Below are 27,189 nucleotides of genomic sequence, written 5' to 3' on the forward strand. Positions count from 1 at the left end.
CCCCGCCACCGCAGGGCCATCGCGAGGCCTCCCGTCTCCTGCCATGCGCCGCCTCCCCGGCCGCGCCATCGCCGCCGCGCCCGGTGGATTCCTCCACCTCTCCCTCCTCGCTTCCCTCCGCCGCCGCCCCTCCCTCCAGGCGCACGCTCAGCTTCTGCTCCTCGGCCTCCCGCTCCAGCCCGCCGCCGCCTCCCGCCTCCTCCGCCCACACCTCCGCGCCGGCCACCCGCTAGCCTCCCTCCGCCTTTTCCTCCGCATGCTCCGCGACCATGAGCCCTCGCCAACCAGCGCCACTGCTTCCCAGAACCAGGAGGCCGTCCCGAACTCGTACTCCCTCTCCGCGGCACTCGCAGCCTGCTCCCGCCACGAGTCCCCCTCCCTCGGCTTCTGCATCCACGCCTTCGTCCTCAAATCAGGATTCGCCTCGGACATCTTCGTCACGAACTCGATCCTCCATTTCTACGCCTCATTCGGTCTCCACTCCCTCGCGCGCAAGCTGTTCGACGAAATGCCGGTGAGGGACACCGTGTCGTTCAACACTCTGATCGATTCATACGTGCAGTCAGGATGTATTGACGGCGCGTTCGGTGTGTTAAGGAATATGGTGGACGGAGGGTTCCGGATGGACGGATGGACCATCACGGCGTTGCTGGGCGCTTGTGCTGAGTTAGGCGATTTGAATGCGGCAAAAGCTGCGCATGGGGTTGCCAGGAGGACATTGAGGCTCAAATTGTTCAACTCTGGAGAGGTAGTAATTGGGCTAGTGGACATGTATGTGAAGTGTGGCGCATTGCAGCTCGCCAGGAAGGTGTTTGATTTGTCTGAGGAGAAGGCGAAGGTTGTGAGGGTTTGGAGTGTAATGTTGTCAGGGTATTCAAGGGCTGGAGAGATCGACGTGGCTCAAAGGTTATTTGATAAGATGCCTAATAAGGATTTGGTTGCATGGACAGTTTTGATTGGTGGATATGTGCAGGCAGGTAGATCCAATGAGGCACTTCGGTTGTTCCAGGAGATGGAAGCGACAGGACTTGAGGCTGATGAGGTGACGGTTGTCACGGTGCTTTCAGCTTGTGTCCAGCATGGTGCAATTGATCTGGCAAAAAGGCTTCATTGTCGTGTGAAACAGAATGGAGTGATTAGCAGAAATGCAAGAGTTGCCACCAGTTTCGTGCACATATATGCAAAGCAAGGGTACATACAAACAGCTATGGATGTGTTTCATGGAGTCGTTGATGAATTCAAGACCGTGGAGTTGTTTAATGCTATGATACATGGACTTGCTCACCACGGTTATGGCGAGAAAGCTATTTCACTTTTTGATGAAATGGAATCATTGGGGCTTCATCCTGATGAGATCACATTTGTGGGTGTTCTGTGTGCATGCAGTCGCAGTTGCCTGATCATACAAGGATGGCAGATGTTCAATTCAATGTTGGACAAGTACGGTGTCAGGCCAGATGTCAAGCATTATGCCTGCATGGTTGATCTCCTTGGAAGAGCTGGACGGCTTGATGATGCTTACAGCTTTATCCAAAATATGCCTTGCAAAGCAAATCGTGTGATATGGTCATCTCTTCTGACAGCATGCAAGGTCCATGGAAATAACAAGATTAGAAAGCTTGTAGAGAAGCAACTTCTTGAGTTAGATACTACCTACAAGCCTGAAAAGCTAACTTTATCCGGCTTATTTTCTGATGAGAAGAGGAAAGAGGTAGCTGCAAGGGTGAGAAAGACTATAAGGCACAAATCTGAGCGCAGGCATACCCGCTAAAAGTGGCATGGAACGGTAATGTTTGTCAGATTGCAATTACCAATACTTCCCGGATCCAATCTCAGGCAAAGGTGGTTGATTGGATGCCTGAAGACATGCCGAGGCATTTGGGCTTTGCAGGATGTGTTGGGAGAAGACTGCTTGGAACATCGAGAGACAGTTGCTCTAGCATTTGGCTTGGTAAAGTCAGTTCCTGGAATCCCTGTCACTTACCCTTTTATGTGAGGTAGTTGCCATTCGTCAATCTGAGTATTTAATGAAACTATACAGAAGGGATATTAGATCCAATGATGGGCTAAGTTTTGGAATGAAAAAAAATAACGACCTTTCAAATCTTGTGAACAAACCCTGGTTGTCAACTTCTCAAATGGTAGGTTAATCTCTGTTTTCCTGGTGGCTGGCGCAGCTGCTACCAGAGCTTGTATACATGTCAGTACAAGCATTACAATTAGTCAACCACTTGTGCTGACTGATCCTTCGACTTCTGGAAATGAGATGGCAGAACAGAGAAATATTGCCGCGAATTTCGAGAGCTAGGTTCTTTCAAAGTTTTCCAGTTACTGTTGGAATATGTTTATTCCCATCCATTCCCCCCCAAAATCTTTATTGGAGCTCTGGCTAGGGACAAACCCTAGGATTAATGGGATATACGTCAGGTTTTTAAGACCCAGGAACCCTAAGGTCAGTGTTTCCCAGGAAGAAGGCACAAAGAATAACTTGAGTAGTTATGGCATTAGATGTTGGAATGACACGTAGAAAAAATTGTTCTCTCTGTTGACCTAACCGAAGTGAGTGAATAAAAACCCATAACGTACTGTTGAATGATACTGACAGAAAACCTACCTCCTTTCAGAAACTCAGAGAGTAATATCTGTACTGTATGGAGTCAACGTTCTGTTCAACAACGTGCAAAAAAATAAGAGCAAAAACAAGCTTAAAGCTGGTAATTGCATTGGTAAACTCCTGCATTTTTTTATTGATTTCATTTTAAACCCATATGATCAAAGTAGCTACACAAATTCAAACCTAAATGGGTGGTCATATTGTTTTGTTCATATATGTATACACCTATCTTTGCTACTGGTAATTGCATTGGTAAACTCCTGCATTTCTTTATTGATTGCATTTTAAACCCATATGATCAAAGTAGCTACACAAATTCAAACCTAAATGGGTGGTCATATTGTTTTGTTCATATATGTATACACCTATCTTTGCTACTGCTGGTCATCCAAGTCAGATTAAGCATGATTTGTGCTGATTTTTTATTGGAAACTTCCCATTCATCTGTGCAGGATGTCAAAGAAGGTGATGGCCAACCACAGTCCACAGGGAAAGCTAACCTTTCTGTTTAACCATCCACCTTTTGCTCTCAGTATAACTTATGATCACATCCTTCCTGGGTACTTGAAGTATCAGGACCAACCTCAAGGCAGGGCATAAGTGATCATGCGAAAGGTATGTTCTCTTGAAGCATCTTTAAGTTTGTGTTTGTGTAGTGCAATTGTTTCTTCATATATGTCCTGAGCTGTTCTTATTCTGTAGCAGGAACAATGTGCAATCGTTTCTTCATATATTTGCTGAGCTGTTCTTCTCATTCTGTTGCAGGAACAATGCAACATTGATGGTTCGAAGACTTTTGTTTTGAAGTTTGACATGCACTGCAAATGCAACGGTTGTATCAAGAAAATCAACGATGGGGTGAAGGAGATTAGTCTTTCAAAAGGTATGGATTTTTTTCCTTTATTATCATGACCTACTTGGCTGCAAAAAGATTTTGTTTGTTCTCCCTTTTGGTTCCTTAATTTATAGTTCAGGATAATAGTAAGATCTGCTGCAGTTTCATCAAAAGAAAAGGAAAAAACAGACACTCTCGGCATCTCTTTATCATAGCAAGTTGTGCATGTCTTCTGTAGGACTGCGTGTTCAAGTCATCTGAATTTATCCCTTTTCACGTAACCCTGTGCTGCAGGGGTGGAGAACACTGATCTCTTGATAGGGACAGGAGAGGTGAAAGTGACTGGGAGAATGGACCCGGAGAAGGTCCGTTCTCTGTTTCATGCAGTGACAAAGAAGTGTGTGGGAATAGTTACCCAAAGCACCCTGTCTGACGGACACACCGCACCATCTCAGGAAAACAAGAAGGTATGAAGGAAGTTACTGTCACCTGTAATTTGGGTCGAACATCCTTGCTTTTGTTGTCCAAAAGAAAATTAGCCGTTCGTGTTTTTGAACTACTTAAAATAGTTAGTCAGATAAGCCGCCAAATGGGTCTCGTTTTGTTTATCAATGTTGTGCTAGAAGCACATATCCAGGCTACTTCCACTAAGGGGGTGTTTGGGAACACCCTATTAAAGTTTAACACCTGTCACATCGGATGTTTGGATGCTAATTAGGAGTAGTAAACATAAGCTAATTACAAAACTAATTGCACAGATGGAGTATAATTCGCGAGACGAATCTATTAAGCCTAATTAGTCCATGATTTGATAATGTGGTGCTACAGTAACCATTTGCTAATGATGGATTAATTAGGCTTAATAGATTCGTCTCGCGAATTAGCACAAGGTTCTGCAATTAGTTTTATAATTAGCTCATGTTTAGTCCTTCTAATTAGCATCCGAACATCCGATGTGACACTGTTAAAGTTTAGCACCTCGTATCCAAACAGCCCCTAACTTGTCTCATTGTCTGCAAGAGAAGTATAGTAGGTTAGTAGGCCATCTGCCAGGCTGCTACTGTATCCATCTCAGTCAGAAGCCTGATCGGAATTTGGAATTTCCCAACTGAACTGATGAATGAATCTTTCCCGCAGGCTCCTTCTGGCTGGTTCGCTCCGGAGGCCGCGAGGTCGTTCCCGGTAACCCCGAGCGCCCCGCCGTTGCCCGAGGAGGCATGGAGCGAGACGACGGTGCCTTCAGGGCGATGCTGGTATCGGTGGTCAGCGCCTTGGAGCTCGTCCGGCGTGTGGGCTGCGTCGGACATCACCGGGACGCTGGCGGTGTACGAGCTCTGAGCTGCATGCTCATGCTGCGTGACCATACAGCAGTGGAGGTCCCAACCTGGTCTCCTAAGGCGGCTCTCATTTGTTTAGAAGATGGGTTCCAGTTTTTAAAAGACATAGAATGCATGGTTCCGTTTTGCTTCGTTGCAAGATCGTAACTACTCTATAATCTTGGTGCGTTCATGGTCGAGGTTTAGTCTAATCATGGTGGCAACATGCACTGGATTGACACCCCCTCATCAAGTGGCGTGAAGTGACGTGGAAGCCGGGTCGAGCGCGTCAAGCACGCAAAGGCAGGGTCCGTCCGGTTTGTAGTCTTCTTGTTGTTGACAGTAGGGCCTTTTGTGGGTGCATATGCTGGTCCGGCGCCGTCCTCTCTTGGTCTGGCGTTGGCTCTGTTTTAAAACAGTGGTTGGAACGTGCGGAGTTGGTTGGCCGTGGTGTTTGCGAGACCATCCATCCATCCATCACGCGGTGCCGATGCCACTATTATGGTATTCATGTGAATGTGATCCTGCATCTCGCAAGACTGGAAGCTAGCAGCCCGGCCGGTCAATGCGCCCGCGAGTCGTATAAACTACTGCAGCAAGTACCGCTGGCTGCTGTTCTTTGGGTCCTGCAAACTGCAAGCTCCGTGCAATTTCCCCACATGCTTCGCGACGGAGCAAAGTAGTCGTAGGCTGGAGCTGGATCTCCCAACGGGAGCGGCATGTGATGCGCGTACACGTACACATGTACATACATGCACCGTACCTCTCCGGGTCACGATGACCTGGATCTCTCTAGATTCGCTCTCTTCTCTCCTTTTGTGTGAGTTCTTTTCTTCCCCTTGGGTTAGTAGATAGCTAAAAGAAAGATGAAGAGAATCTGCTTGAAACGTTGGCAAGTACTCTCCTATCCTACTTGAATTGGTAGTGGTAGGCTGGTAGCACCAGCAGGGTGAGAACCTTGAGACGGAGCATGATGAGCGCCGTACGCAGCGTACGGAGCGAGCAGAGACTTGAGTGGGTAATAGTAGTATGGCGTGGGCTTCCCTTGTATGGCAAGGTAGCCAGGAGTCGAGGACCCCGAACGGCCTCCGTTCCAATCCCATCGCGTCTGCTGGCCGTGGTGGCCGGGTCCTCAGTCCATCCCGTGTGTGCGCCGTTGACTGACCAAAGTCTCTCAGCTCCCGCGACGGGCTCGGCCCGGCTCCGACGCGTCCGCTCCTGCATGCGCCCACGAATCTTCCCGGAAGCCGGCCACGTGGCCCACTCGCCATCCAGCGCCCTGCTCCGCCGCTTCGGCTTCCTGCCGCTCTATAAAATCCAAGAGAAGGGAGAGCAGCCATCGCTATCCCCCTGCACGGCAACACACTCCTCCCCCGGCCACCTCACCTCAACCTCACCACTGAAGCCACTGCAGCTCACACAAGCTCGATCTCACTCTGTTCGCCTCCCCCCTCTGTCTCTGCTGGTAGTAGCCTAGCCGCCACCACCACCACCACCCAGCTGATCATGGGCAAGAAGAGCGGCCGCAACGGCGGGGACAAGGAGGCCGCCGCCAAGGCCACGGCCTTCGTGCTCAAGGTGCCCATGCACTGCCGCTGCGACGGATGCGCCGACAAGATACGCGCCGGCGTCAAGGACCTCACCCTCAACCACGGTACGTACTCCTACCACCGATCTCTTTTCGTCCATCTTTCTGCCTACCTGCCGGTCCGATCAGCACCCTTGTCCCTGTGCCTAATCCATCTCGATCCTCTTCTTGCCCTTCATTTTCAGGCATCGAGGCGCTGGACCAGTCGGCGCTGTGGACCAAGGGCGAGCTGCGGGTGGCGTCCACGGCGGATCCCGAGAAGCTCCGCCGCCGCCTGCACAAGGCCACCGGCAAGAGCGTCGGCCTCGTCATCCTCAAGCCGCAGGCCGCAGACAAGGCAGCCGAGAAGGAGGCCACCGCGGCCGCCTTGGAGGAGCTGCTCCGCCGCAGCCTGCAGCAGCAGGGCCAGTACGGCCACGGCCACGGCCAGGCCGCCTGGGCCAACCAGGTGCTGCCCGGCGCCTACGGCTACGGCGCCCCGGCGCCGGCGTACCACCCGTGGGCCGTGCAGGTGCAGCAGCCGGAGGCGTACCCGTCGTACCAGTCCGCGTACCCGGCGGCGTCCACTGGCGGCGCCTGGGGCGCGTACGCGTACCCCACGGCGCCGGCGGCGGCTCAGCTGGGCCATGGCGCCTACGGCGGCGGATGGCCCTACTGATCTGACGGCGGCGTGAAGGGCGAGCAGCGGAGACAGTGCAGACATGATCCCCGCTAGGTGCCTATAGCTAGCTACTTGGGTGTTTGGCGATGGAGTAACTACTGGCAGTTAGTTTGAGTATGTCAGCGGTAATCTGTGTGTGGTTGATCCGTGATGCGGTACTTGTTGTGTATGTTTTTGTTGGGAGATCAGCAGCTCTTGCTGTCATGTCATACTGCTCTGTAACATTTTGCACTTGAGTGTGGCGAAGTACGTACGTAACTATAGTATGGGTTTCAATGTTTGAACATGTCCAATTTGCAGAGAGAACTAAACTAACGTGTTTCGGCAAGTTGAGCAATCAGCAGGTTTCCTTCCGCCGTTCTTTGCTTGAGAGCAGCCTTGAACTGCTTTTTCTCAGTCGATGTGTGCGACCGGACTGAGAGCATGGCATGTCATGACAACTGCTGCGACTCTGACGAGCAAGGTATGCAGTTTAGCAGCGTGCATCTGCTGGAGTTGCAAAGTAGCGTACGATTGTGTGGAGTAGCAGCCAGTAGCAAGATGCAGTTGGTAATTCGTCAGGGCCGGGATGCGCATCCCTCTTGGCGTTTGTTTGTCTGACAGTGGTTTGTCTGTGATTCCCAGCTCTGCTCGTTGAGTGGCGACGACGAAATGGTCATCAACCAAAACTGATCGATCGGGTGCTCATATCCTGAATTTTCAGATAGATGGTGATGAGTCCCTCTTCCCCTTTCCAGTCGGTCCAGCCATTGGTCGTTCGTTCAAACCAGAGAAGAAAGAGAGGCGAAGGGGCTGCTGCTGCTGCTAAAGGGCTGTGAGGTGGGGGGGTGCAGTGCAGAGTGCAGAGTGCAGCAGACAGGACTCCACAATGCAATGCAATGCCTTGCCAGCTTCGCTTTGCCCTCCTCTCTGCCTGTCGCAAAATCGAGATGGGTCTCGCTTTGTCTGCATCCGGGTTTGGTTTTCCAGTCTGGGCTCCGGTGCTGCCGCTCCCACTCCCACTCCCTGTCCTTCACTCGCAGTCGCAGCAGCAGCCGCGCCGTACGTGCAGCCCTGCGATTGACCAGTCTTGGACCGGCCTCTCTAGTACCAAACAGTCCCAGTCCCTCCTCCTCCAAACAGTACCAGAGGGTGGCCATTGTGAGTGATTCGTCGTCGTCTTCATCTTGAACGTTCGTCTTGGCAGATGGCAGCATCCGATTTCGCTCAAGGTCCTGCCTGGCGTCCTGCTGCCTGTTATTTGCACGGATCACACCTTCCTTCCCCTGCATCTGCATCGCAACCAGGGAGGCCAGCGGTGCAAGCTCGCCGGCGATGAGACGACGGGACGAGACTCCTCTGATTAGTGAACCATGCACCGGCAACGTAATAGCTGCAGTCAAAAGCAGCTACTCCAGTGTCCTCTGCAAGTCTGCATGCATCTTTCTTGTTCGCATTCGGAGGATGTACGAGCTGCAGGGCAGGGCAGGCGCAGCTGATCCTCCTACCCTATCCTGCACCAGCGGCAGGAGGAGGCCACCGCCGTCCGCCAGCGACCACTCCCCGTCGTGCTCCTCCGTCGTCCGTCCTGCTACTGCTAGGCTAGCTCCCTCTCCACCTCTGCGTTTCTGCAACCCAAAGGCTGCTGCTGCTGCTGCTGCTGCTTGGAGTTGGACTCGCTCGACCACGCCGCTTCCTACCAACTCCTGTGCTCGCTTCTCTTTTCCATCCTCCTCCGTCGTCCTCGTCTCTACCGACGATATCTTGCAAATCTCAATGCACGACATTGGCGTCAGCGTTTCGCTTCGCTAATGGTCATCATGACGTTAAACTCGGGGATCCAAAATTTAAACTCAAACGCTCGCTAAATTCACAACCGGATCCGAGCCAGGTGAGGGGTGTTTGGTTTTTAGTCCGGACTAAAATTTATATCACATCGAATATTTGGATATTAATTAGAGGACTAAACATGATCTAATTATAAAACAAATTATATAGATGGAGGCTAATTCACGGAACGAATCTATTAAGTCTAATTAATCCATCATTAGTATATGTTCACTGTAGCATCATATTGTCAAATTATGGACTAATTATACTTAATAGATTCGTCTCGCAAATTAGTCTCCATCTGTGCAACTGATTTTATAATTAATTTATATTTAATACTTCTAATTACTATTCAAACATTCGATCCGATAGGAATTTTAGGAATTCCTACTGACTCGCATTGGACGGCTAAGATCTTCTGCTTCCGTAGATGAGGCCCGTGGCTTCTTCATCGATCGCGCAAAAGCAAAACCCACCCCGGCCCGGCGGGCCCATGTGCTCGCTCGCCTAAAACCCCCCTGCACCACACGCGCACGTCGCTCGCTCAGATCACTCGCGTCGCGCGCACACACAACGCCGCCGCGCCGCCGGAGAAAGCGAGGCGATCCCTTGGTCCGTTGAGCCCTCCACCAGGACCACCCGCCGCCATGGGCAAGGTCAGCCGCCGCCGTGCCCAGACGATCCGTCAATTCGCGATCGCCGTTCCTGCTACTAATCTCGTGATCTGTCATTTGTTAACCCCTTTCCTTGTTTGTTGTGTTGATGATTGCAGAAGAAGAAGCGCAGTGGCGGCGGCGGCGGCGGAAGTGGAGGAGGAGGAGGTGGCGGCGGCGGCGGCGGAGGAGGAGGAGGCCAGCAGCAGAATCCGGCGGCGGATGCCTCCGCGGCCGCGGAGGAGGGCGAGGAGCAGGCCGTCGCGGCCAACACCGACGCGTCCGGCGATGCGGCGGCGGGGGAGGACAACAAGGACAAGGAGAGCAACGACAAGGACAAGAACAAGGGGAAGGACCAGGACAGCAAGGACAAGGGGAAGAAGCCGCCGCCGCCGCTCCCCGTGGTGACGGCGGTGCTCAAGGTCGACATGCACTGCGACGGCTGCGCCAAGCGCATCCGCGCCTCCGTCCATCGCTACCCAGGCAAGAATAACCAAGCTGCGTACCTTACCTTCTCTCTCCGTCTCTCTCTGAAAGTGATGCGTGCTGATGATCGGTGCCGCCTGCCAGGTGTGGAGGGCGTGGCGATGGAGGTGGACAAGGGCTCCATGACCGTGGTCGGCCGCTTCGACGCCAAGAAGCTGCGGGACCGCGTCGCCAACAAGACCAGGAAGAAGGTCGACCTCGTCGGCAACAACAATGCCGGCAACAAGGGAGGCGGCGGCGGTGGGGGGAACAACAAGGGAGGCGGCGGCAACCAGCAGAAGGGCGCCAGCGAAGAGGACGGCAAGCCGGAGAAGGAGCACGACGGCGACAAGGAAGACAAGGCGAAGGACAAGGATGATCACCAGGAGGAGGAGAAGGGGAAGGACGGCAAGGGCGGCGGCAGTGGTGGGGGAGGGAAGGGGAAGGGCGGCGGCAAGGACAACAAGAAGCCCGCCGTGGTGCGTACTGGTGCTATCGCACGCCTTCTTCTCTGTTTTCATTCTCTGAATTCTGTGATTGGGATGAATCGAAGCACACGGTTTTCTCATGAACATCGTGGGCTAGTAGTAGTACAATTTGCATGATTCGGATCGATGGCAATGTTTGTAGCATCCGATTGATCAGTGAAATTTCTGTTGTGGTCAGGTTCATGCTTTGACGTACGTGCAGTAGTACTGCTGCAGTACTACTGAATCATGATCAAATCGTGTTCTGGGGAATGAATTTTGTGTGTTTTTACTACTGGGTCCTTTGATTATTTTACTGCTCCAATTGCTGCCATGCATGAGAATGCAGATGCCTTACTAGCATTACTTGTTCAGTATTAATAGTAGTAGCATATTTGTTTGTCCCACATTGCCCTGATCGAGTTCGCTTGATTTGACTGCACGACGATGATGCAGCCGGTGATCGGGACGGTGGTGCTCAGGATCGGCTCCACGGGGCTCCACTGCGAAGGCTGCATGAACCGCATCCGCCACAAGCTCTTCAAGATTAAAGGTACTACACGCTGCATCCTGAAATCTTGATGGATCATTGCTACCTGCATTCAGATGATTGCATCCACACTAACCGTTTGCACTCACTCGATGGATTGGATGCATGGTGCGTGTGTGTAGGCGTGGAGCAGGTGAAGATGGACATGGCCAAGAACCAGGTGACGGTGACGGGGACCATGGACACCAAGGCCCTGCCGGAGAAGCTCCGCAAGAAGCTGCGGCGGCCCGTGGACGTGGTGCCGGCCAAGGACGGCAAGGACAAGGACGGGAAGCAGCAGGAGGGCGGCGGTGGCAAGGACAAGGACGGGAAGGAGAAGGACGGCGGCAAGGATGCGGCGACCAAGAAGCTGACGGCGGAGCTGGAGGCGTGGAAGGCCGCCTTCTACGTCCAGCAGTCCCTGACCAACGCCGAGTTCATGCTCAGCGACGAGAACCCCAACGCCTGCGCCGTCATGTGATTGCCATCCGTCGTCCTCCGTTCGTGCGTTGGTTGCCGTGTGTGGTCGATCGATCCGATGGATTCTGTAGGTAGCTAGGATTGGAGAACAGAGCTCGCCGGACTGACGGTCACAGTCACAGGCTGGTGAAGTGAAACCACAGTAGGGAGAGGGTGAGTAACACAGATAGTTACACAGACAGACAGACAGATGCAGAGTGCTAGTTGCAAACTGGTAGTTGTTTGTTTCAGGCTTTCAGCTGGAGCTGGTCACTGCTCTTTTGGTTTTAGGGACTGCTGCATGTAGTCATGTATGACTAGTGAGTGAGTGGTCTTGGGATTGGGAATTACAGAAATTACTGTAGTATCTGATGTTATCTTTATCCTTTTTGGGGGAGCTGGTGGTGATTTGTGATGGCCAGGACAGTTGAAAAGTTGCCATGAGTTGTAGCCTGAACAGATTTTGAGTTCTGGCAGGATGATCTTGAGACATTTTTGCATTGAATGTGTATTGCACATGCCAATGCTGCACTGAGATGATCAGTAGACTCCGATCTTGAAGAGGTGGTGGTGTTCCTGCAAAGGAGGTTGTAGCTGTGAGCCTGTGACAAAGTTGAGTTGCAGCTGATGCAAGCCTGCAGCAAGCACCGAGAGGGCCTGTGCCTCTGTTTCTTTTTGGTGGGTGCACATGAGTTTGCACAGTGAGGTATTGCTATTGGGCCAGAGAAAGAAAGAAAGAGGTGAAGAAAAGCAGCTTCTCTTTTGGGCAGGGGGCCCTGTTTGGCTTGGCGTGGCCTTCACGATCACAGTTCACAGCAAAGGGAGAAGCAGCCAAGCTGAAAAGAGAGAGCCCAGCAAGAGCCAGACCCCAGAGCAGCTGCCGCTGCTACACCTGCAGGATTCTAATTTTCCAGCAGCGGCAGCAGCAGGAGGAGGCGAGAGCCAGACGGGACGAAGGCTGCCACGCCAAGACGAGAGACTTGCCTGCTTTCTCACTACATAAAAGCCGCACCCCATACCGGTAGACCACTTTGGAAGTGGGTATTTTTGGCCGGGTAGGACTGGCCATTTTCCAACGACAGTTCAGTCAAAAGACATTGAATTTTGGAACCGAGCTAGTGTTAGAATATATGATAGGCTACGTGTTAATGTTTGTATTGTTCAGCAACGACTTGCGACATGTCTTCGGCCAGAGATCTTGATTTGGTTGTTTGTTATCTCTAAGATTTAGTTGTGGATATCTGTAAACAAGATCCCTTGGCCGGCACTCTAAGTCTATTATGATCCTGTAATCTTTGCGTATTGTAGCGCCCATATAAACACGTAGCCGCGACTCCTACGGGGGTAGACATGCTTCACCAATTATCTTTTGTGTTTTACATGATAATCGGAGCCTAAACAATTTCCCATCTACTCCTCCTATCATGTCGAGCTCGTCGGCATCCTCCAACCCCCTCATCGCGCATCCTATCTCAGAGAAGCTCTCCAAAAACAACCATGCTCTCTGGAAAGTGCAGATCAGAGCGACGGTGCAAGGTGCTCGTCTTGACGGGCATCTCACATGAGCATCCAAGAAGCCAAATGAAGAGATCGTCAACAAGGAAGGGAAGAAGACCCTAAACCTGGCGTTTGAAAGAGTGGGATGCTAGGGATCAACAAGTCCTTGGCTATCTCCTCTCCTCGCTGGGAAGGGATGCCCTCATGCAAGTTGTCCAATGCAAGACAACAACTGAAGCATGGACGGCCATTAAAGCAATGTATGCTTCTCAGACCCGTGCGCGGGTTGTAAATCTGCGCATCGCCTTGTCAACAACCAAGAAAGGTAACATGACCGTAGCTGAGTACTTTTCTAAGATGACGGGATACGGCGACCACATGGCAGCTGTAGGACGACCACTCGGTGAAGAGGAGATGGTCGATTACATCATCACTGGCTTGGACCATGAGTTCTTGTCGCTGGTGTTAGCTCTAGTGGCAAGACCGGAACCTATCTCCATAGGGGAGCTATATGCCCAGATGCTGACCTTTGAGACCAGATTGAATCTCATCCATGGAGGAGAGCAACAAGGATCAGCCAACATGGCTGGTCGTGGTGGAAGAGGAGCACCACGAGGACGTGGTGATCACGGCCGTGGTGGTCGTGGTCCTGGTCGTGGAAGAAGCAACGGCGCCAACAACACTGGACGCCAAGGAGGCCACGACAGCTACACTAACAAATGTCCCTCCAACAGCAATGCACACCCTGTGTGCCAGGTATGTTTGAAGAAGGGACATACTGCAACTGAATGCTGGTACAGATTCGATGAATATGTGCCTGAGGAGAAGCATGTGGCTGTTGCTGCCACATCATATGGAGTTGATACAAACTAGTACACTGACACTGGATCTACAGACCACATCATGGGTGATCTAGAGAAGATGTCTATACGTGACAAGTATACTGGTGGAAATCAAATTCACACCACCAGTGGTTAAGGTATGGAGATTTGTTACATTGGTCAATCTATTGTTAACACCCCTAGTCGCACTTTGCATCTAAAGAATATCTTGCATGTTCCAAAAGTCAAAAAGAATCTCGTTTCAGCATTCTAATAATTCTACGTTCATGGAATTTCACCCAAACTTCTTTTTGGTCAAGGATCAGGCAACCAAGAAAACTCTGCTTAGAGGGCGATGCCATAGGGGGCTATATCGTATTTGTACTACATCTATGGTCAAGCATGCTTTTGGAGCCACCAGACCCTCTCTGTCACAATGGCATGATCGGTTGGGACACCCATCGCCGTCTACAGTTCGTCGAGTCATTAAAAGAATAAGATCCCTTGTTTAGAAGAGTAATGAACATATGTGTGATGCTTGTCAACAAGCCAAAGAACACCAGCTTCCCTATCCCATATCTGTTAGTGAGTCAAGTTCTCCTTTAGATCTAGTTTTCTCAGATGTTTGGGGCCCTGCCCGTGAGTCTGTTGGGAGGAAGCAATATTATGTTAGCTTTATCGATGATCACAACAAATATACTTGGGTCTATCCTATCAAATTTAAATCTGAAGTTTTTCGAAAGTTCCATGAATTCCAAAGTCTCGTTGAAAGATTTTTTTGATCGAGAAATTCTTCCGTACAAATAGATTGGGGTGGCGAATACCAACGGTTGAACTCCTTTTTTGGCAAAATTGGAATCTCTCATCTAGTGTCCTGTCCTCATGCACATCAACAGAATGGATCCGCTGAGCGAAAACATCGTCACATAGTAGAAGTTGGTCTTGCTTTATTAGCTCATGTCTCAATGCTCCTTAAATTTTGGTATGAGGCATTCGTAGCTACAGCTTATCTCATTAATCGCATCCAAGCAAAGTTATCAACTATACTACACCACTTGAATGTCTGTTCAATCAGCAGCCAGATTACTCTTCTCTTAGGACCTTTGGATGTGCATGTTGGCCTAACCTCAAGCCGTACAACACCCACAAACTCCAATTCCACTCCAAACAGTGTGCATTCTTGGGATACAACACTATGCACAAAGGATTCAAGTGTTTAGATATATCTACTGGAAGAGTCTATATTTCTAGAGATGTGACTTTTGATGAGAGTGTCTTTCCTTTCTCCAAACTCAATCCTAATGCAGGCACAAGGCTTAGACCATAAACTCTTCTCATACCTTTGACATCTAGCAATCTTGAAAGTGCTAGGACTGGTGTTAATAATATAGATGATCATGTGACTAATTTATCTCCTAATGTTACTAATGATTTTGGTGGAAATAACAGTAAAAATCAGGGGCCAAATGCATATGATATGAGCTCTCCAGGAGATGATGCAGGACACACGAACATCAATGTTGATCCTGGTACGATCCCTGGTAGCGTATCACGCTCGGGATCCATGCCGCAGGCAGCAGCACCAGGTGGCGGGACAACGCTCGGTCCGTTGAGCATGCGCGGCGAATCTCCTTGCACCACGCGCCTTGCTCCCACGCTCGGGTGCACTAACGCACGGGGGGTGAATCCCATGACGCCGCGTCACCGACAACAGCCCCGACAGCTCCCTCGTCAGTGCCGACCGTGCCTGTGCTTGATTCTTCACAGATTCCAGAGTAGATTTTGTCCTCCGGATCCTCTGCGCCTGGTGGATTTGCTGATCCAACCAACACCAGACCTAGAACCAGACTTCAAAGTAGGATCCAAAAGGAAAAAGTTTATATGGATGGCACTGTCAAGTACGGGTGCTTCACCTCCTTTGGTGAACCACAACATCTCGATGAAGCCCTGCAGGACACCAACTGGAAAAAAGGCAATGGATTCAGAGTATGGTGCTCTAATGAAAAATCAGACATGGTACCTGGTTCCTCCTCAAAAAGGAAGGAATGTTATTGGGTGCAAATGGGTGTACAAGATCAAAAGAAAATCAGATGGAAGCCTGGATAGATATAAGGCTAGATTAGTGGCAAAAGGGTTCAAGCAAAGGTACGGTTTAGATTATGAAGATACATTGAGTCCCATAGTCAAAGCAGCTACTATTCGTATCATTTTGTCTATTGTTGTCTCTCGTGGCTGGAGTCTACGACAACTTGATGTATAGAATGCTTTTCTACATGGAGTACTTGAAGAAAAAGTGTTTATGCAGCAACCTCTAGGTTTTGAGGATATGTCTTGGCCCAATTATGTATGCAGGCTAGATAAAGCTATTTATGGGCTCAAACAAGCTCCTCGAGTGTGGTACTCAAGGTTGAGCAGTAAATTGGTTAGTCTTGGATTTAAGTCATCTAAAGCTGATACATCATTATTCTTCTTCAATAAGGGAGGCATTACTGTTTTTATCTTAGTATATGTAGATGATATTATTGTGGCTAGCTCTTCAGAGAAGGTGACAATGGGACTAATAAGGAAGCTAAATGAAGAACTTGCTCTCAAGGAACTTGGTTAGCTTCATTACTTCTTGGGAATAGAGGTTAATAAAGTACAAGGTGGTATTATTCTGAGGCAACACAAGTATGCCTCAGATCTATTAAAGAGAGTAGGGATGTCAGATTGTAAACCGATAAGCACACCGTTATGTACGAGTGAGAAGTTGTCTCTGCATGAAGGTACTTTACTTGGAAGTAATGATGCAACTCAATACGGAAGCATAGTTGAGGCTTTGCAATACTTGACCTTGACTAGGCCGGATATTTCTTTCTCAGTTAACAAAGTTTGCCAGTTTCTGCACCCACCAACAACAGTACATTGGGCTGCAGTAAAACACATATTAAGATATATCAAACAGTGCACAAGTCTAGGCCTCAAGATACACAAGTCAACTTCTTTCCTAGTGAGTGCGTTTTAAGATGCAGATTGGGCCGGTAGTGTGGATGACAAAAAATCTACCGGTAGCTTTGCTGTTTTTCTGGGATCAAATCTTGTGTCATGGAGCTCAAGGAAGCAACCTACTGTGTCAAGATCAAGTACAGAATTTGAATACAAAGCTCTTGCTAATGCTATTGCAGAAATTATATGGATACAAAAACTCTTACATGAGTTGGGAATAGAAAGTCCATGTGCTGCTAAACTTTGGCGTGACAATATGGGTGACAAATATTTGTCATCTAATCATGTCTTCCATGCTAGGACTAAGAATATCGAGGTGGACTATCATTTTGTGAGAGATAGAGTTGCATAGAAGCTATTGACAATTGATTTTGTTCCTTCCGAAAATCAAGTTGCGGATAGGTTTACTAAAGCACTATCTGTTAGGCTACTAGAGAATTTCAAGGTCAATCTCAACTTAACAAAGTTGTGATTTAGGGAGGCTGTTAGAATATATGATAGGCTACGTGTTAATGTTTGTATTGTTCAGTAACGACTTGAGACATGTGCTCGGCCAGGAATCTTGATTGATTGTTTGTTCTCTCTAAGATTTAGTTGTAGATATCTGTAAACAAGATCTCTTGACCGGCACTCGAGTCTTTACGATCCTGTAATCCTTGCGCATTGTAGCGCCTATATAAACACGTAGCCGTGACCCCCTACGGGGTAGACACGCTTCACCAATTGCCCTCTGTGTTTTGCAGCTAGCTCTACTGTTCTGCTGAGCTACTGACCTCGCGAATCTGTGTGTGTGTTTCTTGAGTGCCCTGTAAAATCAGCCTATTGTGTTCTTGAGAGACGAACTGCCCAGCATGAGACGGAGGAGCTGAGTAAACTGGCTGTCCTTCAGATTCCACCTTCTTGGATTCACAATTTGCAGTAGCTAAGCCTACCGAGCACAAGGGGATGAGTTTTTGTTGAGGCCTTTGCATTCAAAAAAAATAATATTTACAGGCCTTTAAAGATTGATGGGCCCCTATGGGCTCCTCCTTTCAGCTTGTGCCCGTGCACCAATGGGCTGGGTTGTGGACAGGCCGCTTATGGGCCTCCGATGTTCTTACGCTTTTGCCGGCCGACGGGTCGCAGTGTTTGCCTGCCGTTGAGTGTTGTGTATGCAGTTGTGTTTGTGAGAATTTGGTCTAATTCCAATCAGGCTGCTCGTTCAACTTTCGCATTTGAAACGAGGACATTTGATGACCGTGAGAGCAAGGACATTTCAATGTGCATGTGCTTATGAATCGCGAGCACCTGCAACTTCTGACAAGACACGGCTGCTTGAGTGAGAGGAGTACCGAGTGCATAGATATCGTGTGACGTGTCGACTTGTGCGCGCACGCTAGACGGGCCTCATCGTCGACAGTCCAGCTAGGGCAGTCTGGCTCTGGCAGCACGAGTAGGTACATGGCAGCCCTGCGCTGCCACCGCCCTATAGTGATTCAGAACCTTTTGATTGCTTATCTTACTTTATGGACTAGTCGTAGAAGATGAGCAGAAAAATTAGATTGCTCGTTAGTGAATTTCATAACTGTGTAGAAAATGACTAGAGAGGTACGCTACTGCGCATGATTGTTTGCATTGGACCCGGCAGCTTGCATTGCAACAATGAGAATGAAGAGGAATTTTGCATTCGAGCTGGGAATGATTGCTCATCTCAGGTCGATGACTCGTCGATGGACAGCTGCAGTGGCAGTCGAGAGCCGTACAACAGCATTCCTCATTGCCTGATGATTTGAATTATTCATACAAAGAAATAAAAAAGCTTTCCACATGACATTGCAATGAACCCTAAAATGGTTTTCACAAGATGGTATCCCAGAAAATGTTTCTTTCGCCCAGCACTAAAACAAAGAAATTTTTTTCTTCAAGCACAGGAAGTAGTATTGCCACTACACCAATTTTTCACTAAAGCATCCTGAGCACGACAGTAAATGGAAGGATAAGAGCAATGTAGGTTTCAGCAGATGCATCTTCTGACAGCCAAGCTCAACATAACCTATTCTTTTTTGATATATATAATCTGGAGTATACTTTTTATGATATCCTATGAATCGAGCATAGTTTGTCTAAATAATTCTCATGCATTGATCTCAAGCTTAACAGCTGGGTAACAAACAGAAACTAACCCCACAAATTAATCCTCGTCATAATTAACATTCAAAGTCTAGTTAAGTAGCAAAATAGAGGTTACCTGCTTGATGGTGTGTACTTAGAATGAGCAGAGCATGGCATCCTAATCCTAGAACACAAACACGCTCAGTTCACCTAATAGGAAATAGGAAAGCAGTTGCTATTCTTGATCTTATGAAAGCAAAAATGCTTAAGCCATACAGGACGAAGAGGTGAAGACTTCAAAGGCATAGGATGACCAAAATGACGCACCTGCATCTATCAGAAGACCTGTGTGCTGCATGCTTCTCTGCTCAAAATCTGTCATCAACATGGATTTGGATCTGGACTGGAACATGATGGAGTTCTGGAGGAGTCAGGTGTGGAAAATCTGTCAGCAACTATTTCTGCTCTTAAATGCTTTACTATTCTATGCTGATTTCCAGCTCTTTAATAACACTTTGAAATGAGAAAAAAATTAGAACGACAAGAAATAGAGGCACCAAGAATGAAACAAAACAGTGGCTGTACACAATTATTGGCAAAGTTAATTTGATCGAATGGCAAATGTGCAAATCAAGTAGTTACCTTCTGCTCACTTGAAGCACACCCTGCATAAACAACAAGCAACAGCTCCAACCTGACCTTCTGCTCCCCTCAAGCACACCCTGCATTAATAACAGGCAACAGCTCCAACTCTGTTTACCGGACGCCTGCAATGGCTGCGCCAGGCAGGTTTGCCAGGGCTGGAAGCAAACAAGCCCTGATATGTCAAGGGGGTGTTTGGATTCATGGACTAATTTTTAGTTCGGGTTACATCGTGATGTTTGGATACCAATTAGAAGAACTAAACGTGAACTAATTATAAAATTAATTGCATAAACGAGGGCTAATTCGCGAGACGAATCTATTAAGTCTAATTAATCCATAATTAACCTATGTTTATTGTAGGATCACATAGGCTAATCATGAACTAATTAAGTTTAATAGATTCGTCTCGCGAATTAGCCCTATGCAATTAGCCTTCATTTATGCAATTAGTTTTATCATTAGACTATATTTAATACTCCTATTAGTGTGCAAACATTCGATACGACAGAGACTAAAATTTAGTCCGGGGTATCAAACACCCCTAAGTAACCCTTGTATGCACTAAAAAAACACCAAGCATACAGAGAACATGGCCCAAATTTTATTGTAAGCGATGCCAGTCATTCACTGAAATTAACTCTTGCCCTCTAGTTGGACTTGCCCTTCTGGTCATCGAACCACGAGAACCATAAGCGCTTGAGCTGGTGCGGCCTAGCGTGCAGAGGCAATATCAGGCAACATTAGCCTACAATGCGTTGAACTACAGATATAGATAGTAGATGAATTAAATCGCGAATTTGATGTTTATGCCTTGCCCAGGAAGGTGGTTACAATATGCAATCTGATCATGAAACTTTCACCACGCACTTTAACTTCAAGAAATTAGGCAGGATAACAGAAAAATGAAAAAGAAATCGATGATGGACGATAAGATACCTGCAATAGTAATGGATGGTACTTCATGTTCTTATTCTCCAATCACTCATTTAGGCCATTTTACCACTAATCTGCATTTCACTCTGCAAAAGAAATGATAATATGAGTTAGAAATACCCCTCATTTGATCTATTGTAAGTGAAATATTCAGGATTTGTTGCAGATGTTATACAAAAGTTCCATGCTAATAATTGTGTCCCCCTAAATTGTGAAACATTTCTCTCCCTAAATTGTGTCCCCCTCCAGCAGTTCCCCTAAAATTGAATCCTAAGATTTTAAAAGTGGGCATGCAGGTAATGTCGGCATGCTCCAGGAGTTGTCTCTTAAACAAATTGGGGCATGATTATTGCAGGATTGCTAGAAGCCCAGAAACACACAATGCAATTAGCAAAAATGAACAATAAGAAAAGAACTTGCTGATGCTTCCTATTAAAGCTACCCTACCTTCAGTTGAACAAAAATTCAGGTAACACAAGACAAGAAGACAAAGCTGTAATTAAGCAGTCACTTGGAAGTATACCCGGTTCATCTAAACAGCAAATTCAAATTCTACTTGTTCTAAAGATGATTACTAATTTATTTTCAGTCATATGTCATTGGATAACCCATGCACGCACTCATCCACTGAAGTAAAAGGCTGGAAGAATAGCTACAGAATCTCACTCAGATTGATTTCTATAGCTCTGCTTATTCAGAATAACTGCTGGGCCATGATACTTTTGTGCACGCACTGACACAACTGCAAATCGTTTAAGAGATATGAGGAATCGATTAGCATCTGTTCACAGTGGTGGTGAGATCTCGCCTATCGAATTGAAAGCAGCTGCAGCCCGCCGGTGACAAGCACAAAAACAACTAGAAATTCCCTGCTAGCTAGGATGTTCTGATAACAAAATCTAGCAAAAAAAAAACTTATGGATTTAAAACCTCAGTGGGTGAAACTCTATACGAGACCTTAATAATTTGTTGTTCTTCTATTATACTCTTCCCACTTCCCAATCCAAATTGTAAGTTGTTTTTTGCTTTTCTAAATACATAGTTTTTAATGTATATCTAAGCACATAACAAAAATTATGTACCTATAAAAGCTAAAACGTTTGGCCCCTTATTTTCTAATATTCTGCCCGTTCCAAATTATAGTTCATTTTATTAATTTTGCCCAAAGCCAAGCATTAACAACTTTGACCAAGTTCGTGATGTTTAGGTCTATCAATCTCATTATTAGTGAGCGAGCGAGCGATCATCCATCATATATACTGGTCAGTGTTGAGGGAAGATGCATGGATGCTGAATTGTTGGCTCGAGATGATACGTACGATAGCCAGCCAGCAGGAACAAGTGGAAGGAAGAACGCATGTGACAAGCGGCAACGAGACACGATCCTCCGTACGACACCCTGCTGCTGTGTGCTGGCCGCCATTGCCATGCGCTACTGCAGATCGATCGATCGAGGAGGTGCCCATCTCACGGTTGTCGTTGCAGACTTGCAGCTAGCCACGGGATACATAGATAGTATACAAATATTATATGACGTTTAGAACAGGCTAGTTAATTGTCGTATATTTGTAATCTTATATTACATTTCGCGCCCGTCCTCGTGAAGATTGCCGGCACGTACGGGACCATGCTTTGACGTACGTGCGTACGTAGCCTGCCTAGAATATGTGCATGCATGCATGCACTGCATGGTCCACCGTACCGCCGATCATATCTCGTCCGTGCTAGCTGCCTGCTCGTGATCGGTGATCGGTCCACTCTTCTTCCATCTCGTATAGTACCTAACTTTTCATCAGTATGTAAAAACCAAGTGATGATGAGTGACAGTTAGGCATGTTTTTATATATGTTCGTTCATGTGCAAGTGAAACTACTGAAGATGATGATGAGCGAAGAATCGCATTTGCACCCATGTACGTGCACGTGGTCATGTAACCTGAAGAAACAAACCTTTCATATATCAGACACAACGTCGGAAACAGCTACAATCAGTATTCAGTACTACGTCCAATGCAAGCTGATGATCTCTCCTGCCAGTTCATTTTTTTTGAAAAAAAATGCAATCTGGTGATGAAAGAGAGCTAGGCTACTTGGGTATTATTCCCTCCGTTCCAAAATGCATGCACGTAGATGTACCTTCAAAGCTTGACAAGTTTGACTTGGGATAAAATTAGAACGATTTACGTTTTGAAACACGGACGGAATTAATACCAAATTATGAGGGGACAGTACTAAATAAAACGTGTAGATCATGGCCGGCAAATGATCGATCGAGCCCGCTTTATTCTTGCCACGCTTAATCAGTTGCAGACTTGCAGTCACTGAAACAATTCAACTGTCGTTAATTACATGGTACTGGCCGGCACTGAAACAATTCAACTGTCGCACTAGAACCCAACTCCTTCCACAGTCGTTTATTATGCAGACGCAGCACTAGACTGTCCAGTTCGTACTGGGATACTTATTAGAGTTCTCTCAAGCATAGTAATAGTACTATTGCAAGTTTGGAACGTAAAATAGCATGCAGAAGGCCAGGCTGGGTGCTAGCTGCTTGTTGTATTGATAAAGAAAAGTCAAGACTAGACAGTCATCAGCACATGCAAAATTAACTCACACCAGCATGCAGCTGCCAACTTGAAAGATTCAGTTACACGGTTCACTCAAATATTTATTGTTTAATTTGCCTGATGATGAGCAAGCATATATTATACATGATCAAGTAAGTAGCTGGCCCATCATCAGACACTGTGGCAATCCAATTTGCAGGCTTTATAGATATGATATATGCAACCAGGGTGTGAAGTGGAAGTAATAAAGATCTATGTATCCCATCCACTATATGTAAAGAGAGAACACAACACAGACCTGCAGTTTGCAGCCTGCAGAAAGGCAAAAGTAACAATAGGTAAAGCGAGCTGAAAATTTTCACCTTTCACTTGTTGCTGGGGGCACAGTAGGAATAGTACGGTTGTACCAGCAGCACCACCAGAGTCTGCAAGGCTTGTCCCTGGCCTGATCAGCTAGCAGCAGCTCATCAGGGTGTGCATTATGTGTGTGTGTGTGCGTGTGTATTGGTCCCCTTCCTTTGGCACAATAATAGCAATGTACTACGTACGTACCCCCGGCCGGCCCCCTGCTGCCTCTGTCTGCATCGTCGAGATCGATCCATCTACATGGTCCACTCCAACAAGTTGAACCATCTACCCGGGCACTGCTGATTCCTCTCCATCTATCATCATCAACTGCCACTGCTCATCATCAGCTCATGCTCTTGATGCTTCTGTCAGTTCTGTGGCTGGTGCATCGATCATATGCCCCTGCTTGCTTCGCTTCGCTTCATTCGCTTGCCGGTCGATCTGTTCTTCCTCATCGGACGGAAGAGATATGGTCCATCATATCCTATTATCATCACAAACAATATAATATAATCTTCAAGAAACCTACCTACCTAGATATTATCGGGGAAAAAACAATAATTAATTAAGTCTCCGATGATCGACTGCATACAGAAATTAAGAAAGGAAAAGTAGGTGCTGACGAAGATGAGGGAGAAATGGCACCCTTCTTTATATAGGAAATAATGGATACAATGTCTGAGGTAGCGGCAGAGTACAGATCATACAACTGCAGAATATATTCAGTAGTTGTATGATGATTGGGAATATTTTGTAGATCAGCATATCTGTACTACGTCAATCAGACGATCGATGATGCCGACGCCAGTGCAGTGTTGGCACATTGGGTTTTGCAGCATTGGGACAAGAACAAATAAAGTATATGGATGACAGAGAATGATTAGTGATTCATGTTCGGTGACCGTGTTTGTCGTCCCTCTCTAGCTAGTACTTAGCTAGGATCAATCAAAGTTAGGATGCGCCCAAACTGGATTCATCTTGAGGGAGGATTTAGATAAAAAAAATGGGAGAAAACACTAGCTAGGAAGAGGCAGCAAACCGAATGAATGTTATTACTCGAACCTGTAAGGTATGCAGCATAAGCTTAATGATCTTCCAACCACTTCTTCCAGGGAAAATTATAGCAAGTGTGCAGATGTTGCCAAGGGAAGTGATGAGCTTCTTCTTTCTGCCACATAAATCGAACGGAACCTGCCATGCATTAAACTCATAATACACCATAAAATCATGGCTCCCCGGGCTTAATCATGAAGTATATATGCTTCTCCCAACCGGAAATAAACAACACAAGACCAAGTGAGACTCACCTCGCACTGCAGCCTAGCTTGAGAATGAAGGCTTGATGCCAACTGAAATCACAAGGCACTTAGCTTCTTTTTGGGTCCAACCTCAGACAATCTACTCTACTACTCCGCCTCGGCGACGGAGAGCAGCAGTAAGATATAAATAATGTGCAAAAACAAAGGCGAATAAAACTCAACTCAAGTGAAAACAAATTAATTAAGCAAGGTCGCAGTTGAAGGAAAGAATTAATGACTACTAGTTCTCAATTGCACCAGAGAGATCCTCTCACTCTTCAAGGTGATGAGTGAGTGCCTGCTGATGCAGCATCATCAAGATTCTCATCTCATCAGGTGTGCATGCTGTGTAGCATCAACTGAGGATGAGGTGGATGTGAATCTTGATGGTGCTGCACCTGCAAGCACCGACTGTTTGCTCCATGATCCGCAGCAGCTTGCAAGGTGATCGATCCGGCAGGAAGCTAATAAGGTATTAGCATACCGCAGATGGAGATCTATACATGCAGCACATGCATCTGACTGATATCCCAATCCCATCGATCAAGAGGAAAGATCCAGCATCTATATGTTTGTTTGGATCGATATGCGCGCATAATAAGGAGCTTTAATTTGAATCAAGAAGAGGAATTAATGCATATAAAGGCACCTCAAGAGAACCATATGCATCAAATTAATTGGACACAAGATAGGAGGAGGCCGGAGAGGAAAGATGCAAGCTAAGCTCGAAATAAAGATGGCTATGTAGCTATATACATACATATATATATCAAAAGACCAAATTAAAAGGGAGAGGAGGAGGTAGAGAATCGAAGAATCAAGAACAGGACAGCACGATCTGTTTATCTTTAATTTCCACGCGCCACACCTGTACTACTACACCGCAGCCGCAGCCGCCGCCGCCGGGCAAGAAAGGGATGGATGATGCATGGGAGGATTGATCTACACACGCACGCGTATATCTAGAGAAAGTAGCAGGCGAAGAAGCTAACAATAAGATAAAGGTTGTCTCTTGGCACTTGGATGGTGGTGTGGCCAGGGTAGCTCAACAAGGGAGCTGAGCTGATGAGGCCTGATGACTGGGTGGCTACATGGATCGATCTAGGCAAGCAAGATAGCTAGGTATATATAAGGCCGGGGAGGCCTTGCTTGCTTGGCCGGTTGGTTAGAAGAAGCAGAAGCAGAAGCAGGAGGAGGAGGAGATCGACGACTGGGCCGGCCGGGAAAGCAGCTAGAGAAAAACCCTAGATAGGATCGACGGTAGGAGTACTGGATCTTGCTTGTTGGTTGCTTTGTAGCCAGCTAGCACAAGCTCCATGGAGCTGATGAGGAGCAAGGTGAAGGACGGGCGGCCTAATGGAGAAAATGAAGAGAGAGTGATGATAAGGTTTAAAGAAATGGGGAAGTGGGGATGGAGGAGCAGTTGCTGATTGCTCTCTCCATCTCTCTCTACCTCTCTCATGCATCTCAACAAAAAAAAAGAAAGAGAAAGAGAAAAAGAAAAGAAAAAAAGTTGCTGGTAGAGGTGAGACCAAGCGAGCTGCAAGCGTCGGATTGCTGACATGTATGCGGCCCCGCGCTTTTGCGTCCGATTGGCCGGCGCCACTAGGTTGTTTTCGCAGGCTGCCACTGCCACTGCCCCTGCCCCCACCCCACCCCACATCCACATGTATGCAGCGTGACAGCGCCACCAACAACGCAACGCAACCTAAATCAATTATACACGCTTGCATTGCATTGCATTGAGAACTTTAGGGGGTGTTTGGATACGAGATGTTAAACTTTAACAGTGTCACATCGGATGTTCGGATGCTAATTAGGAGAACTAAACATGAGCTAATTATAAAACCAATTGCAGAACCATGTGCTAATTCGCGAGACGAATCTATTAAGCATAATTAATCCATCATTAGCAATTGGTTACTGTAGCACCACATTGTCAAATCATGGACTAATTAGGTTTAATAGATTCGTCTCGTGAATTACACTCCATCTGTGCAATTAGTTTTGTAATTAGCCTATGTTTAATACTCCTAATTAGCATCCAAACATCTGATGTGACAGGTGTTAAACTTTAACACATGGTTGCCAAACAGGCCCTTAATTTCTGAAACCACCAATGGCACGTCGCCATCTACGGCCGCACACCAACCATAAACTACCTACTGTTCCTTCTCTTTCAATGTATAGTATTTCTCACTAGCCAATGCTGCTCAGGCGCGTGGCCTGCGCACGCTAGCTAGCTACTTCCTCTCATCACAAATACTCGTCTATGGGGGTGTTTGGCCAGGAGGGGTTAAATTTTAGCCCCTGTCACATCGGATGTTTGGACACTAATTAGGAGTATTAAACATAGTCTAATTACAAAACTAATTGCACAACCCCTAGGCTAAATCGCGAGACGAATCTATTAAGCCTAATTAGTCCATGATTTGATAATGTGGTGCTACAGTAACCATTCGCTAATGATGGATTAATTAGGCTTAATAGATTCGTCTCGCGATTTAGCCTAGGGGTTCTGCTATTAGTTTTATAATTAGCTCATATTTAATCCTCCTAATTAGCATTCGAACGTGTGATGTGACAGGGCTAAAGTTTAGCCCGTGGCA

The 27,189-nt window shown here is 47.3% G+C and overlaps 4 protein-coding genes and 1 long non-coding RNA gene across 17 annotated transcripts; 4 read left to right on the plus strand and 1 right to left on the minus strand.

Annotated features, from left to right (window-relative positions):
- The first annotated feature begins 17 nt into the window (after positions 1-17).
- On the plus strand, positions 18-4,925 carry LOC101781394 (heavy metal-associated isoprenylated plant protein 9-like). Of its 5 annotated transcripts, XM_004954333.3 has the most exons (5): positions 18-2,714; positions 3,067-3,229; positions 3,380-3,497; positions 3,744-3,916; positions 4,587-4,925. In XM_004954333.3, the coding sequence occupies exons 2-5, from the start codon at positions 3,221-3,223 to the stop codon at positions 4,785-4,787; spliced, it is 501 nt and encodes a 166-aa protein (XP_004954390.1). In that variant the 5' UTR covers positions 18-2,714; positions 3,067-3,220; the 3' UTR covers positions 4,788-4,925. The 5 variants fall into 5 exon arrangements, 1 of the variants encoding a protein (XP_004954390.1); XR_002676908.1 differs by lacking the exons at positions 3,380-3,497; positions 3,744-3,916; positions 4,587-4,925 and having other exon boundaries at positions 18-2,452; positions 2,625-2,714; positions 3,067-3,224; XR_002676909.1 differs by lacking the exons at positions 3,380-3,497; positions 3,744-3,916; positions 4,587-4,925 and having other exon boundaries at positions 18-2,726; positions 3,067-3,224.
- Positions 4,926-6,086: 1,161 nt separating this feature from the next.
- Positions 6,087-7,307, plus strand: LOC101781797. The gene is made up of 2 exons (XM_004954334.3): positions 6,087-6,419; positions 6,539-7,307. Exons 1-2 carry the CDS (start codon positions 6,272-6,274, stop codon positions 7,009-7,011), a joined length of 621 nt encoding a protein of 206 aa, XP_004954391.1. The 5' UTR covers positions 6,087-6,271; the 3' UTR covers positions 7,012-7,307.
- Positions 7,308-9,470: 2,163 nt separating this feature from the next.
- On the plus strand, positions 9,471-10,634 carry LOC101769535 (heavy metal-associated isoprenylated plant protein 3-like). Its single transcript, XM_022828981.1, has 3 exons — positions 9,471-9,479; positions 9,719-10,303; positions 10,608-10,634. Exons 1-3 carry the CDS (start codon positions 9,471-9,473, stop codon positions 10,632-10,634), a joined length of 621 nt encoding a protein of 206 aa, XP_022684716.1.
- Positions 10,635-10,855: 221 nt separating this feature from the next.
- Positions 10,856-12,603, plus strand: LOC111256115 (heavy metal-associated isoprenylated plant protein 3-like). Its single transcript, XM_022823703.1, has 2 exons — positions 10,856-10,961; positions 11,081-12,603. The coding sequence occupies exons 1-2, from the start codon at positions 10,856-10,858 to the stop codon at positions 11,416-11,418; spliced, it is 444 nt and encodes a 147-aa protein (XP_022679438.1). The 3' UTR covers positions 11,419-12,603.
- Positions 12,604-14,921: 2,318 nt separating this feature from the next.
- On the minus strand, positions 14,922-25,996 carry LOC101782197. Of its 9 annotated transcripts, none has more exons than XR_002679032.1 (6): positions 24,345-25,996; positions 21,688-23,766; positions 20,372-20,454; positions 19,433-19,590; positions 19,118-19,211; positions 14,922-19,000 (listed from the first exon to the last, which is right to left on the minus strand). It is a non-coding gene; the product is annotated as an uncharacterized LOC101782197 (long non-coding RNA). The 9 variants fall into 9 exon arrangements; XR_214566.3 differs by having other exon boundaries at positions 14,922-18,459; positions 18,927-18,974; positions 21,688-25,996; XR_002679030.1 differs by having other exon boundaries at positions 14,922-18,459; positions 18,927-19,000; positions 21,688-25,996.
- Between the last annotated feature and the right edge of the window lie 1,193 nt (positions 25,997-27,189).

The sequence above is a fragment of the Setaria italica genome, chromosome I, assembly GCF_000263155.2.
Source record: "Setaria italica strain Yugu1 chromosome I, Setaria_italica_v2.0, whole genome shotgun sequence".
Classification (NCBI taxonomy): Eukaryota; Viridiplantae; Streptophyta; class Magnoliopsida; order Poales; family Poaceae; genus Setaria; species Setaria italica.